Genomic DNA, 16,487 nt, shown 5'->3' on the forward strand with positions numbered 1-16,487 from the left:
GCTGGAGATGAGCTCATGTTGGAAGGACGTTGGAAGTACGATAGATTGGATTAATTGGGGCCATGCACATATGGGGTCATGGAAGGTTCGGCCTGCTCGACTAGAAGCTTGCGAATAGATTATCGAAGCTCGGAAATTCTCCTAACAGGGCAGGATGGATGGGATGGAGCCCGCATCGTAATAATAATGATATGTAGGTACAGATATACTATATTCTCTGCTCTGATATATTGAAGATTATGTATGTTATCACGTAGTTACTCTAGCTAGGCAGGAACCATCTTCACCGCGTCTAGCTAGCTTAATAGTTTATATTATAGATGATACTCTACCTACATGTACCTACAGCTACACCTAGCTACGTATACACAATTTCCGCCCAGCCGTTCCAGAAATGACCATCAATCACAAAACAGACATACAGAAGGGAAGGTTCCAAGGAAGGAAACCCATCGGAACTCCCTCCTCTCGCGGCAAACGCCATTGGATCACAGAAATGCCCTTCCATCCCTCTCCTCCGAAAAGAACAGCCTGGGCTTGCGCGCGGCAGACGTACGTCGGCTACCCACCCACACACAGCAGGCAGAAGAGGAAGCAGAAGAGGGCGAGAAATCTAAGGGTCTGGCAAGCGATTCGTCGTGCGAACCGCGGGGAGGGATCAAGGAAGTACAAATTGTAGACCAGCGGCGTATCTAGCTGCACACCAGAATATTAATCTCAATTCCATGTGTAGAACCACGCCGTGTCCGAGGTCAGGTCTCGATCTTTGTAGAGGCGATAAACACATACGTAGTTAGTGAATGATCCGCCGCTGGGCTGGGTCAGGACTTGACTTGCAATTGGGGAGGATGGAGGTAAGGGAAGGGAGGGGAGGGGGTGGGCATCAGGATCATGATGATGGGGAAATCTGGGATATCTGAATCATTTTGATATTCGATTGGGATCCCCAATAATGGGTCAAAACTTTAAACCTGCAGAGAAGCAGAAGAATCCTGCTTTTTGCTTGGCCCTTAATTGAGTATGTAGGGAGAGGGTGTTTCAGCAGACCGGCCATAAAATCTGTAGTAGTTAGTAGCATCTAGTAGCTAGTAGTGCAATGTACGTCTTTCTCTAATTCTAGCTAAACTACACGTAACACAGGTAGAGTCTCTTCTTCGCGGGGCCCTTGCTTGTTTCACCTCCCTCCCCGAGAGTCTGGTGTCTGGAGTAAATGATAGGTGCAAGCTGATGATCGAGGCGTTTTTCCCATCTGTACGTTAGCCATCTTTCTCACGTTGCATACATGGTTCTAATTCCATGTGTTCGCCGTTTTTCCCCTCCACCTCCGGCTCCACAAGGAAAAACGTGAGTTTTTACTTTTGTGTCAGTGTGTCTGTGTGTGAGCCGTAATATCTGGAACGGTAGGGCGTCAAAGTACAGTAGGAGTAAGAGCAAGTCATGATCGAGCTTACCCCATTCAATACCCCATTACCAGCGGGCTCCACAGCAGCAGCCAGTAGGAGAGTAGTAGTAGGAATTACAGGCAAGTACCCAAAACCCTCACCCCCAGGGTACGTAGGTACCAGAGGGTCGGGAGAGGGGTGAGGGGGTGGATGCGTAAGAGAGAGTGGGAGAGGGAAAGAGGACATTGTGCATCCCGTTCATCTGGTAAATCATTCTCATGAACCATGGCTACTAGTGGGTATGGCAACTTCCTTCTACCTACCCCATGGATCGAACGCTACCCAGATGTCTCAGAAGCTATGAAAGGAAAGAAAAAACGAAACGAACCATTACATGATGGCATATTTATCCTTTCAGAAAGTAAAAAGAGAAAGTAAAAAGAGAAAGTAAAAAGAGAAAGTGAAAAGAGAAGAGAGAAATCTCGCTGTCATGTCCGATATGCATCCCTCCCCCCCATATGCATAATCATCATCTATATTATCCACATCAACAACATCCCTTCCGGATCCCTCTCTTTCCATGGCCGGGGCATGAAAATATGGCAGCCAATCCCAAGATACACGTACACCTCAGAAGAAATCATCTCAAACGAACCGGTATATGTCATGGCCCTGGTAACAGGGTCGGGCCGGTGGCTTACTGGGGTGGGGGGTGGAGGGGGAGTGGGAGTGAAGGATGGGGTCGTCGATGGGGGAGGGAAAGCCACCACCACTTTTACCCTATCGACATCGGTAGTCCGGCACCAAAACAGCTTTGGTATGATCGTGGCGTGCAGGAAGAAAAAAGAGAGTGACATTGGGCGGTTCTTTTTTTCCCGCCACGTTCCTCGGCGTAGAACCCAAAGTGATCTGATTTACAGGTCTAGCTACTAGCTTTAGCTACTTGATCCTCCACCATTATCAAATTGTGTCTTCCGGAACTCCCCTCCTCCCCTCCTCCCCTCACCACCCCCAATTGAGGGAATATTATGTAGTTGTGTAGTAGAAGGGAGGGAGGGTAGAATAGGTTTTTTTTTTCTGTACTGGAGGGATATAATCGTTCATCGTGTATGTAAAGTATATGTAGGTAATTCTCCTTGAGGACACTATCAATGTGGCAAAGAAACATCAGCTGTCAGAGCACATAATTTCTTCTCTCGCATGGCAATTGAGGCTCCCTCCCACGCGAAACTTACCCACTTACTTACTCCTACGCCGCTCTCGCCCTGCAGTCCACCACCCCCGGGCTCCACCCATCCCCCAGCTCGATCTATCCAAGATTCATTTCAACCCGGATCAGCCGGAGAAATTCTTAAATTCAAAACCTTGGAAACCAGCGTTCTGCGAAGCCCCGAAAAAAGCTAGCTAGCTACATAGCTAGTACGTCAAATATGTCAACACCCTCACCCTCCCCATGCCCAGCTGATGGATGGCATGGCACTAATGCTATTATGAAGCGAGGGAAATTATAGCAGCTAGCTAGACGGGATTGGATTGCCACCGAGGAAAAAAGTATTTTGGATTCAAATATGCATTATTCATTCTTCTAAAGACTGTAGTAGAGAGTAAACTAGACTAGAACACCTCCCCCTCCCAAAAGTAGCTGATCCTCAATACATAGTAGGTGACGACAAAAAGGAAAAAAACAACGAAAAAGTAATGGACAAATAAAGTTAATAAAGGATAATAATAGACAATCATTGCGACAAAAGAAAGAAAGAAACGAATAACGAAAAGAAAAAACACCGGAACAATTTCTGTGTAAAAAACTTTGTCACCCTCCTGTTATTGGCTCAACAGATATACCCACACACACATTGGCTCATAGAAAATTGATCGATACCACATGTTCCAACTCTGCCCGTGACAATTTACCCCATTTCCTCCCCCCATCCTTGCCAACAAAACAAACATCAAAAGAAAGAAAAAGTAAACTGAAGTGCAGTGAACAAGGAAGAGGAAAAGAAAAGACGTCACCCCCCATGCTTCTGTCAAAAAACAAATTGATACCGCCGTGATTTTTGGAGACGAAAGGAAAGCAAGCAAAAGTCCAACCCAAACCCAGAGTTTTGAAGGCAACGCAATCCAAGTACAAACCGAAACCAGATGTAATAGAGAAGTAAGAAAAAAGGGAATTAACAAATTGACAGTCGATGTTGGTAAAAACCAAACGACAAGTAATAAAAATATATCAGTAGAAGGAAACCAGGTCAAAAAGAAGGACGCCGGGGACTCAGATGAAAGAGATGCCTGGGAAAGTTGTATTCAGGCACAAATATCTCCCTGATTCAGGTTGGCGGTCTGTGCAGCCCTGCGAGCCATTAGAGGAAAGTGAAATCAAGATAGGGACAGTGAATGGTAGACAAAGTATTGGAGAGTCAATAAGAACAGTGAAATCATGTGATAAAGAGTAATAATCCACTGACTTGGGGTATATCCCCCCCAAAGAGCGCTGTAATATAGGTGCTAAAAGGAAAGTAATGCGCTGAAAAAAGACAACCACCCCAGAACAGTAAGAAATAATAGCACAAGCATAAAACAAGTGAGCGCACCCGCCGTACACCAGTCCGTCGCCGCAAAGCTGATACCGATCTTTAAAAAACAATTTTCTGAACAAACCACCCAACACAAGAGCCATGAAAGGCATCTTGCTAATAAATGCTAATATATAGAAAACTAAAAGAGATAAAAAAAATATGAACGCATAAAAATATTGTAACAGAAGGTAAAAAAAAAAAAAAAATCAAAGGCCGCCAAGTCTCATATTTCGCCCATAAGTACGTTTTAAGATTTGTACAACTTTTTCCTCATATGTGCGATCATTCTCTAACAGAATGATGCCCTTGGTGTAGGGAGCATGTTCTGCTCGGGTTCCGATTTGATGTACCCCATATCCTGAGGAGGAACTCCTGGGTAGTACATCCGGTGCTGCTGAGGCTGTGGCTGGGCCTGAAGAAGGTGCTGCTGAGGTGGGTAGTAGTCCCATACCTGCTGCTGCGCGTGGTGCTGAACAGGTACCTGGTGGTGATGCGGTGAAAGCATTCCCCCGTTAGTTGCATATGTCATGATTGCCGGGTGCTGAGGAGCGGCAGAGTGATATGGCATCTGGTTCGGGTAAGGAGGAACAGCGCCAGGGGAAATTGGGTAGTGTCCGCTTCCAGCACTTGTTGGCTGCCTGTAGAAGTAATCTGACTGGCAGCTATTTGTTGTGGCTGAAGAGCAAGATGACAGACTTCCGGGGCTGCTCTGGATCTGCGCCGCTGCTAACAGTTGGTGAGCTGATGGAGTTGTGCAAACAATTCGCAGACCATTGTAAGTCGGGCTTGAGTGCATAGATCCTGTTGGTGTTGTGCTGTACTCATCCTCACGGTGAATGATTGTTGTTGGCGAAATAGCCCTGCTATCTGTGACATCCTCATCAGGGTAGTAGGGGCTCTGCGGTGTCGGGGGCTGGTGCTGGTGGTGTAGTGAGGGGGCCATGATCAGTGGCATGTGGTTTCCATATGAGTCGGCAGCGGAAAAGCTGGCATTCCTGCTAGAGTGTCCAGAGTGAGATATTGACTGAGGGCTATGCGGTGTTGGTGGTTCCTGGAATTGAATGGTTGTTCGTAGCATTGATGGCCGGTTTGGAGCTGTTGTGATGTTCTTCTTGCTTCCCATCTTGTTTGTCCTCTTTGCCGGTGCTCTTGGCTTGCTCATCGCCTTTGGTGAAGGGGCATCATCTTCAGTCTCCTCACCATCATCATCAGTAACATCGTTTTCTGTGCGAATCTGATGCGTTCTCCGGGCGTGCTTAGTCAATGTTGTTTTCCTGCAGAAGCTGGTGTATGAATTAGTATACGCAGGAAGCTATTAGGCATTGGAGCCACAGTACCTCTTTCCGCACTTGTCGATGGGGCAGCTATAAGGTCTCTTGCCAGTGTGAATACGCCTATGCCTTGCCAAACTTGAAGACTGAATGTAAAGGTTAGCTTTGAAGCTTCGGATGAATGGTCTAGGGAGTTTGCGTTACGAACATCTGAGAAGCACTTTCCGCATCCAATATATTCACATTGATGGGGTTTCTCGCCGGTGTGGGTTCGGATGTGTACTGTCAAGGCACTGCGCTGAATGAATGACTTTCCACAATTGGGATGAGTACATGAGTATGGTCGCTCGTTTGTGTGAATCCTGTGATGACGCTGCAGATCTGACTTGCGATTGAAACTCTACGAAGGTTTAGCCAATGCACTTATGGGTCACTTGATACAAACGCTATGCCATCGCGGACAATCACGTTGGGACTGCTATTCTACCTTGTGGCAACTGGGTTCTGGGCACTTGAATGGTCTGTTGCTGGTCTCGGCAACAAGTTGCTCGCGATCATCGATGAGTTCCAAAATATCCATTACGTTTGTTGAGAGAATGGTGACTGATTTGAGGGAGGTAGTTGGTAAAGGTGTTGTGGTAGTTGAGGTTGAGGTTGAGTGAGGGTCGAGTAGTGGTTGAGTAGTGATTGTGGTTGTAATGATTGTGACAGTGGGGGGGGGGAGGCAGGTATATGTAGGTGTGGTATGTATGTACTTATGTATGTATGATCAGATGGCTGTGGTATATGCTCTCAAACGAGTGTCCTTAGCAGGTGCCGGGAGGTGGTCTATGTATGTAGGAAAGAGGGCCTGGAGGGGATGATATGCAAGTTGGAGATGCTGTCCGGCGGAATTGGCTGGCAGGTAGTCGATACAGCCAGGTTCAAGTACTAACTAAGAAGCGACGGGGTGCCGGAGACTAGAAGGGATGGATTGGGGGGTGGAGGGGGGGGGGGGGGATGGTTGCAGTGGTGGATGTTGGATAGAGAGCTCGATCTAGTCAAAGCAGTTTCAGGGAGCGGACGGGATAGATAAAGTGGATTATGGATAGTTTAAAGCTTGGGACGACTAGGATATTGCATTTCCAAAGGTTGATGAAGCTGGGCAGAAGCCTCGAATAATAACGTAACCGAGACTTGGGGGCTTTTCCTTTTTATTTCCTGGCTAAGGAAATTTTTAGGATCGCGTTTTCCGTGTTCTTCGTTCGTTTCCACAGATTTGATTTTCCCTCCCCTAGGGGACAAGGGCCAAGATTTGACTTTCTGGACTTCATTTGGGACTTGATCCAAAAAAAGTCCCTCAAGCCTTCTTTGGGTCACAGGATTTTTGGGGGGGCACCCTTTTGATCCCTCCCTGCTACTTACACCCTTTCAAATCGTCCACCACTTTTGTGGTGGATCTCTTAGTGGGATAGTATGAATGATTCGATGGTGTGACGGGAAGTAGCTCGCTCGACAGGATGTTTTATGGATGCCAATAGACCGGGCTGCCCCAAGGATTTGGGACAGGCTTCGGAGCAATGTCTAAAAAGGTGCCAGGGGGTCGTTTTGAGCAATGAATGGGTGGGTTAGAGGGTCTACTGGAAAGTCTGGGACTGGGGCGGTACTGAATTGCTTTTATCGGCAGGGATAATGGAACTAGCGGGCCCGCAATCGAGGTGCCACTAGTGTTAGTGCCTGGAGTACTGCCTATTCCCTGACTCTTATTCAGAAGAAGTAACTGAAGAGAGACACGGTCAGAGTGACAGACGAGATGGTCAGTCAATCTGGGAAAATAACCTACTTGTACCTAACCTGCGTATGAGTATGGCTAGCCATGCTAAGGCTACTGTATATATGTGGAGGATTTGTATGTACTTGCTTACCAGCAAAAGAACCAGAAAATGCAAGTGATGGAAACAGGGATTATTTGTATGAGAGAACGGGGCCACTCCATACAAATTATCCCTGGTTCTTTTGCTGGTAAGCAAGTACTGATCGCTGGGCACGCAGTTAACATTGTAGACCAAATCAAGCAGAGTAGGCCTCGGAATATAAAACAAAACAAAACATTATATAATACATGTAATAAGGATATTAATAAAATTTGAACGGTTCAATATTCTCTCATACCATCGATTGTCCCCCATTTATTTCACCCCAACCGGGCATTATCTCGCTGTCTATATGTAGCAAGTTCTGCATATCAAGCCAATACTCTCCTGCAATACCCTACACCCCCCTAAATAAATAAATACATGTAGAGTAATGATGCTTCCACACGCAAACTCCACACATGCACGCTATCTCCTGAGTAAGCGGTGGGTGTGCCAAACAAATCACTTGTCTGTCGAGTAGGAAGCACGGGAAAGAAGCAGGCAGCCAGCAGGCAGAAAGCGAGGGAAAGGTTGCATCACAACGCATGCAAGGTTTAGTGGGGAGACAACCTGGGCGGCTGGTGAAAAAGGGTATAGTGGGAAAAGAATTCGGAAATGGATTTCCCAAACACAGAAGCCCTGGTCCGTAGGTGGAGAATGATTGGGTATAGCCAAAACGTTTTCTGACCCCACTCAAAGAAGCGGGCCCGGTTGTTCGAGAGTCTCTCGGTGAGCTAGCAATAATCAAGTCAGATCACCCGTCGAGTTGGTGCAAGTTTGGAGGTTACCGACTCTTGAATGCCAAGGGAATATCATGCAGCTGGGCAGAAGAGAAGAGTGGTGGATGGGGCCTTGACAGGTTCAGGCGAATGAACGAAACATTTCGAGACCCTGAAAGTGACAGGTCAGTATCTCAGACTTGTGGTGTGGGTACGCCGTGGGGCAAGGGTACAGGAGGTTGCAGACAGGGCTGCAGGTGACCTGCGAGAGATAGACGTGATCAATTCTACAATTGCGGGTAGGATACAGACCTCCACACACACTCAGACAAATCCTTCTCACCTCACATACATGTAAAATGTTTACACCACCAATTATCGATCATATCACATCATGGCTGCCTCTTTTTTTTTTTATTCTTTCCCTCTCCCTCGAAGGCCGAGGATGTGATACAGATAAAGAAGACACTGTTACCTACATGCTACATGATGCCTACTAGAGAAGAGAGGAACTACTGCTGCCTACAGGGAACAGCAAGAATGGGGAACAGGCCAAGAGAAATTATGCCCTTCCCTGACAATGTCTGCCTCCTGTGTGTCTCCCATATCATACCCAAGGCGTAAACCGCATTTATCACATCTTTCTTGTTTAATATATATCCCTTTTATGTGCCGGCTATACTATACAAGTTTATCAGTTAAATATATACATGTACATACTTACGTGAGGACCTTGAGGTTTGTAAACACTTTTCCAACACAATCTTTGTGAGGATTCTCACCAGTGCGTTGATAGAAAACGAAATACGGGCAAGGGAATGAATTCGAAGTAGCAGATACTCCAACGCATGCAGGATCTAAATCCATCGCCAATTTAATTCGGCGCAAGTAGAGAATATACGAAATCGAACTTATTCATAGCGTGCAGATGTTGTGGATGTATGTAAATCAATTTCCCTCTGCAGTGAGGATCCAACTCGAGAATCAGGAGTACTTTGTGTCGATAAGTGCTCTATCGATGTTTGAGATGTGGTTGGAAAAAACATTTTCTAAACACGACGGAGGAGGTGCGGTGAACGACTCTTAAATAGGTCTAGCCAGGGACTTTAACTACTGCTACTCTACTTCAACCCCCATACACCTCCACGAACAAACCATATACCACCATCCCCCCCTCGCCCAAAGCCCACCTCATAGCTCTCCGTCCTGCTTTTAGATGTTCTAGCTAAACTATCATGAACACGGTACTCGCTTCCTGAACACACAGACAACCTGTCTGTTCTGGTGGATCTCCCGTCAACCGTGAACTCTCATAAGGTTCCAACCTGGCATCGCCAGCGATCAATTGCTCAGGGCTCATATAGGTAATCAAACACGAGGCAGTCGTACAACCACCATAATCCTTGGAGAGACAGGCGAGGCTTGGGAAACCAACCAGTTGGATCCTGTACACCCTCAAGCGGTCTCGCCTAAAAAACGTTGGTAGTGATCTATGTATGTATGTATGTGTGTACCCAAGAAAACAAAACAAAATTGGTGCACAGGGAAAAAGAAAAGACAGGTCTTAAAAAAAAAGAAAAGAAAAAACCGAAACGAAAAGCAAATGCAGAGAGGGTCCACAAATTGGGACAAGATCATGGTGATCGAAAGACATACTGGATGAAGGAAGGCGATGTGATGCCCGCCAAGAAGGAGGAGATGAGAGCCATAAGCGAGCCCGAAACAACCGTAATGTTTCATACTGTGACCGCGCGGAGGATTCATTGATTCATTTCTATAAAATGTGAGTGCGATCGAGAGTGAGTTCATCGATCCCAGGGTGAGAGAAAAAGCATCTAGTATCCTGCAATACCTGGGGGTTGATGGTGGTGGACGCCTCTCTTTCTGGTACTTTACACAGCTTTTCAGGTGTGCAGTCACGGCAAGGATATGGGATGTAGTGAAGAGGATAAATACCAAAACCGCAATTTGAATATCAACTGAACTAGGACTGTTTTGTTTGGTGTTTCAACTTAGTCAGCAATGCTAGTCTACGTCCTACGTACGGTCACATTTTTGGGGGAAGTTTCATATATCGATCGTCGTATGTACCCAAACTTTAGTGATCTCTTTCCAGTGATTCATGATTCTTATCAGTCCAACAGCATATTCCAAATGAGGTTTCTTAAAATCTTATTTCGTACAGTGCGCCGATGTACGTATGGGCTCCTGTAAACAGCCGGTTAACCAGCAGGTATGACGGGTTAGAACACAACAGCCGATAACCTCCCATGGATAGAGGGTGTCAAGGTGTTTCACACCCGAGATCTCGGTAATGTCAGAAGGGGATGAAAAAATAAAAACCGTTTTTGCATCGCAGGATCTGTACGGCATCTTTCGATGGCCTGGACACACCCTCCTCAGCACCCCTTCTCCACGAATTCACACCAATATTGTTTTCCCTCCCCATTTCGAGTCGACAAGAATCTTCCGCTTCTGAATGCTCTTTTTACTCTGAACGGAAATGTTCAAAAGCAGAAGTTACGTATTTGAACAGGATACACCTACTTTACTCTCCACTCTACATACGCTTCGTCATGTTAGAGTAGTTGGCATGTCACATATGCAGGGCAGTGGGGATTTCCCGTTGATATATCTTAGCCCCAGTTACAGTAGTTAATCCTGGGGGAGGCTTTCACTGTATGTACGTAGAGGAACCATCTATAACATACTCGTTTCTTGCCCAAAAAGACCTCAAGGCTGTGTACCTGCACCCAACATGGCTGTTCCTTGCGGTTATTGAGAGAACGCACATAAGTACTCGTATCTAGGTACATAATCCACACACTCAGAACAGTAACCGGTGTTTTAACAACTACATGTAGGTATGGTACTCTACCTCAGAGTACTCTAGTTCCAATCTGCACAAGTAGGTAAAGTGTGTTTCTCAGACACCACGCCATGCATATGTACCTACCCATCCCCATCCCACGATCCTGGAGAGTTCTTGTGCTTGCTTCCTCCGTCCCAGGGAACGGAAACTCTTCCCGAAGGGTTGGGGCGTCAGTCACCGGCAACTTTCCGCCTCCGCATTTTTCTACACCTGCCCTTCCCCCCCCCTCCCTCCCACTCTCTCTGCCAACCCCCCCCTTGTCCAAACTCCCACACCAACTTGCAAATGAACACTGGTATTTGGACCGTGAAAAGCTCAAAAGAAGCCTTTAAGAAGCTATCAAAAGTTCCAAACCATAGTTCTTTTTTGATTGGGAATCCCAAGTAGCTTAATGGCGCTGGGCTGAGTCTCACGAGCCCGGGTTACCGGGGCTCACAAGAGTTTCTCTTGACAAGCACCCATATCTATAATGGCTGATGCACTGCTCATGCGTGGTAACTACATATAACCTCACCACCACCACCATCACTGACTGAAACTGGTACACACACTAGCGTCGAGATACAGTACGCACCCTCAATCAACCTACTACCGAACCTATCCCCGTTGAAACAACCATCCCTCCCCCCTGGTACCTACTCGAGTCCAAAAGGTAGTGTACTCTAGAGTAGAGTACGACCTCACTCCAAAATACATTCGGTTGACCCGAGTCGATCGCTTAAGCCCAATATACCCTAACCGAATGAGAAAAGAAAAAATCAAAGAGACTCAATTTCTTGCTTTTTGGAAAACCAGTCATGCGATCTATGTATTCAAAAGGTTAGATATTTACCAGTAAACCCGTCCCTGCGCGGTGGTAAGTGGGCTCTAGTGGTGTTTAGTTTGTACTATGTAGGTAGTAGTGGGGGTCTCACCCAGTTTATCAGGCCCTCGAAAATTTCCCTTAATCTTGGAATTCCTGGAAACCTCCTTCTTGACCACCACCACCACCACCTTCTTTTAACCCCCGGGAATGATCAATTGTGATAGATTGAGGTCCAACTGCCGCTAGGAAACGGAACTTTCCAACCCTTACCTTACCCATATAACCTTGCCAAGACGGAATTTCTGTCCCACGTTTATCCCCTGTGCGAGCGAAAAAAAGGGCCCCACGATACCTGATGAGAAGGTGGGAACTTATATCTGAGAGGTAAGGGTATCTCGGGAGATTATACCGACATGGAGCTTCCAAGAAGCCCCGAAGGAACGGAATGCGGGCCACGCTCTGGGTTAGATTGGGGGCCTCCCACTCTTGTTCGGGGCAAACCATGAACTGGCTGTGCGTTTAAGATCTAGTCTGTTTATTTTCCCTGGTTAGGACAAGTCAAGTCTATGACCTAGTACCAAGGTGATATAGACGTAGGTTCCAAGGAATAGAGATTCATGGTTTCTCGGTATATTGCAATTCGGTACTCTTTAGCTCGAAAACAACGAAATTAGCACACGTGCATATTTAGGCATTTGCCCTGAGACTGACTGATTGACATGACTACCAACGTCGTGTACCTATGTATGCTGTGTATCCACCAAAGCATAATTATTGTCTAACTATGTAATGAAAACAAGCCCCTCCAGGAATAATTTCAAGTGGCATATATAGTACAGAGCTAATGAGACTTGTAACTCATCGTGTACCGCCTACCGTCTGAGAAAAACGAGAAAGCTAACAAGAGATTGGCTGTGGAGGAATAAGGGTAAAAATAACATTCATATCAAGACAACCCTTTAGCTTGCCACTACTCTACCCACCTTTCGATTCTGTGACCTACTTAGCTCTCAAATGATCAAGATGAATCTCTACTACTACCTACATTTTCCCCGAGGGACCACCAACCGATTGAGGTAGACTAAACTCCTGAGTGATTCACCTCCACAAGCTTGGGCGTGAATATGTCTCGTCGTCGTGGCGAGAATAGGCAATCCCTTGTCACGCAGCGGTACGGCAAGCTACAAGGGACATCGAGGTTCGTACAAGGCCCCGCCAACTGTGTTGGCTTGCGCAATAATACCATTTTATGAGGGGGGGCGCTGAGTAGCGCTCTCACAGGCTGAGCCAGGGACACTCCTAGCTGGAGGCAGTATGTATGTATGATTGATATGCTTAGTGTCTGTCTTTCTTTAAGATAAGGCTCCGCATGATCGGCCAGCTGTCAAAGCGTCTCTCCCCTCATGTACTTGATTTTCGATGTGAAGAATCAGAGACAGTGAGTAAAAAAGGAAAGAAACCACCCATTATAGGTTCTTCTTAGCTGACCTGGTTAAGCAGGATGCCCATCGTGATCATGTCCAGCAGCAGCAACGGCCAGGTCAGTAGCAGTCGATTTGCGGAAAGCCCAAGACCCAATTGACATGCGAACCCCGGATAGACACGGCCCGCAGGGGACTTTTGAGTAACGGGCCTGCATGCTCATTGGGGGGTGGTGGATGGGGTGGGCTATCGTTGATTGACCCATTGAACGAAGTGGTAATTTCTGGACGGCTTGGCAAATATCAGAAGATCTAATTTCCAATATTAGCAACGAACGGGAGGGTTCCTAACATTTTGGTTTATTTTTACTTTGATGAGCTACATTTTCATTTTATTGTTTACCTCATTTTGTTTGTTGATGGGGCCGTTAGACCAATTAAGGCGGTGGAGGGGGATGGATAGCCACGGAGGGGAGGGGAGGGGAGGGGGTGGGGGGTGGAATTGAAGTCGCTGTCAATGTTCGCGGGCCACGAAGTAGCACCTTTATCGATTGAGCTCTAGTCTTCTTTTTTTCCCCTGGGTATGCAGATATTAATGCAGACGGTTGCAAATCGCACGGTACGATTGCCACGAATTCAGGCATGCATTACAGCAGTTGAAGACAATACTAAGATAACATAGGTTATCGGTATGTATCGGTATGCACTTCGTTCTGTCAAATATCTCCGCACGGGTGATCGGCCATCTGGTATTTTGCAATAACCGATACGCGTGCCGGGGGAGAAAAGGGGGGGGGGGGGGTGTAGGGGGGTAAAGGGAAGGGTGTTATTGCGATTATGGTGGTTAGAATATTGTCGTTATGGTTGTGGTGGTTGTAGTAGGCAGGTTGTGGCTACCCTGTATTCGACTGGGTAGGCAGCAAAAAACATACGGTATTCGGGAAACGAGTGACGGGGGCAGCATGCAGCACTGCAGTGTAGGTATTGAAAACGCAACCAGCCAGTAACGGTTAACTGGTATGGGACATTTAGTGTGACACTTCTGGTTACTGGTGTGAGCGAAAGGGAAAGACTTCCTCTTACGGATAGATTACTCACCAGCTTTGCTTGATTGGGTGTTGCAGCGTGTGACTACTGCGTGACAACATGAAGTGCTCGTCTCTTTCCAGGCTTCCAATTGACCAGTCCAGGCATGTCTTTGCCTCCCCATTTCAGCTATCCCCACTCCCCAATCTTCTATCTATGTATTTATCGGAGCTTTTTATTCATAACAGGCATCATACCCATAACCCATAACAGGCATGATAACACAGACAGGTAGAGAGTATCGACCACCGCTAACCACTGTACTGTACTGCCACCACCTCCACTGCCCAGTTTGGGATCTCTCTAGAAGTGTGGGGTTAGAACAGCAGCAGCAGCAGCAGTAGCATCATCAACCCGTCCCGTCCGGGGCGAAGGGGAAAGCGAGGGGGATTGTGCATCTGCTCGACAGTTAGACGGACGTCTAGACAGCATGGCGTTGCATGTTCCCCCTCGCGGGACCCTCCCCCCCTCCCTCCCTTCGTCTCCCTAGGTATATTGTACCCGTACGTACATAGCGTACGCAGGAGCAGGCAATGGCAGCAGTGAGTACTCTAGGGACATGTGCTCATAGTGGTAGTAGCATCATGTACCAGCTACGTAGAGTACTCTATGTAGTTTCCTCGCAAGAACTGTTCCTGCCAAATTCATTGGTGAGCTGCGGTGCAGAGTAAAGTAGCACCCCCGGCCCTTGCAATTGTATTCTCTACTAAAGTACTAGTAGAGTAATACTCTGGTTTTCCCTGGGGAATCTAGTGCTGCACAATGTCAAGAGTACAATCACACACCGCCGACTGTTGGACCGTGACCGGAAAAGGGACCACAAGTAGGTTGAGGCCAACTCGGGTTTATTTCATTTTTTTCATTTTACTCATGCCGTTCCTTAACGTGCGGTCGAGATTGTTAACGGGCCACTGATTTAAGCAGAACGGCTCCTGTGATGCCTGGCCACGACTCAGATGACCTAGCGGATACTGTCCGGAACCACTCAGCTAAAGGAGTCGCGCCGAGCCGAAGGTTGCCACCAAAATACCCATTGTGCAAGTAGAATGGCAGAGGTACATACGGTACGAGTTAAGAGTATATGTCATGTAGGCATGTAGGCATGTAGGCATTACCTACATCGTAGAGAGTCGAAAGGTGAAGGAGAAAAACCATGAAGGTGTATGAGGAGATGTGAAGTTACGTCTCTAGCTAGGTATGTAGGTAGTTTTTGGGCAGAGGACCTGCCTAGCTAGCTACCACATGTACCTAGATCACGGCGATCAAGCCATGGCCAGAAAATCTAATCAGAAAAACGCCTACAAAACGACTCAATTGCGCCTCACAAATATCGAGACTACCCAGTTAAATTCCCCGGTCTACCCTGTAAACACTTTCATCGTCTGCGCCTGCAGCACTTTCAATTGCGGCGGTGGTAAAGTCAAGAAGTCTCAAGAGATAGAAGAGAAGAAAAAGCAATAGGACCGTAGAGATCGCCGGTTGCCGGACTAGAGTGGTCTTAAGTTCTGCTTGAAAGAGCCCGGCAAGCTGTCCAACAGCAACCCAGCTTTTCATAGAACATGCTACCTACTACTACTATTACTACTAGAGTACTCTAAACAACTATATCGTATATCACATTTCTTCGTGAGAACAATATATCCCGGTAGTCGAGAGGAAGAAAGAAAAAAGCGCCAGCCCACGAGGTTGACAACCCACCCTCTCCTGTTTGAATTAATTCATCCCTCGCCTTCGATGGTTGCTTTTGCATTTCTTGTATTGTTGTTATTGTCTTCATGACGGAGGCCTCCGTAGGTTGGGTCGTTGGTTGTACTGGTGACCCTGGGACTCAATAATCTTCGAAGGAAAGGGAAGTAGAAGGAAGGGGTTTCAATGGGTGGACCCATCTATCCATCCATCCCTCCATCCCTCTCGCTTACGAGATAAAAATTAAATGTAACGAAATATACATGTATACAATCACTGCATATATCACACAGCAAGCAGATTCGATATTGACATTCTGGAAAATATACAAATTGATAAGGGGGAAGGTAGGACAGCTGGGTGAATCAACCAACGCCTAGCTCTTCTCTCTCTCTCTCTCTCTCTCTCTCTCTCTCTCTCTCTCTCTCTCTGCCCCCATCTCGCTCTCCCGTTCACTCAGTTTTATCCTCCCGTCTATCTCTCTCTTTTTTCCTTTGCAGTTCGTTTGAGATTTGTTTCTGATTGAATCCTGCCTAATGTTTCTATAATTGGAGAAGCTAAACGTACGCAGTATGTACCACCTAGCTTGGACAAGGAGGTCACGTCGCCGTACGTCGTATGTACGTATGTACCGTCATGATCCGTTCATATACTCGTAGTTTCCTGGCGTTTTTGGACTGGGCCACTATTGCATACACCCAAAATCAGGATCTTGGCGTATTTTTGTATGGTATGCAATATCAGTCGCGTTCAAAAACGTCAGGAAGTTACGAG

The 16,487-nt window shown here is 46.8% G+C and overlaps 2 protein-coding genes across 2 annotated transcripts; one reads left to right on the top strand and one right to left on the bottom strand.

The window, feature by feature from the left end:
* Positions 1 to 394: 394 nt before the first annotated feature.
* Positions 395 to 679, top strand: H6S33_010140 (uncharacterized protein; the record flags this gene model as incomplete). Its single annotated transcript, XM_044841493.1, has 1 exon — positions 395 to 679. The coding sequence occupies one exon, from the start codon at positions 395 to 397 to the stop codon at positions 677 to 679; it is 285 nt and encodes a 94-aa protein (XP_044697283.1).
* A 3,568-nt stretch (positions 680 to 4,247) lies between these two features.
* H6S33_010141 (uncharacterized protein) lies at positions 4,248 to 5,809 on the bottom strand (the record flags this gene model as incomplete). Its single annotated transcript, XM_044841494.1, has 4 exons — positions 4,248 to 5,241; positions 5,296 to 5,375; positions 5,438 to 5,629; positions 5,717 to 5,809. The coding sequence occupies 4 exons, from the start codon at positions 5,807 to 5,809 to the stop codon at positions 4,248 to 4,250; spliced, it is 1,359 nt and encodes a 452-aa protein (XP_044697284.1).
* Positions 5,810 to 16,487: the final 10,678 nt, after the last annotated feature.

This window comes from Morchella sextelata (assembly GCF_020137385.1).
Source record: "Morchella sextelata strain SCLS chromosome Unknown scls_4, whole genome shotgun sequence".
NCBI lineage: Eukaryota > Fungi > Ascomycota > Pezizomycetes > Pezizales > Morchellaceae > Morchella > Morchella sextelata.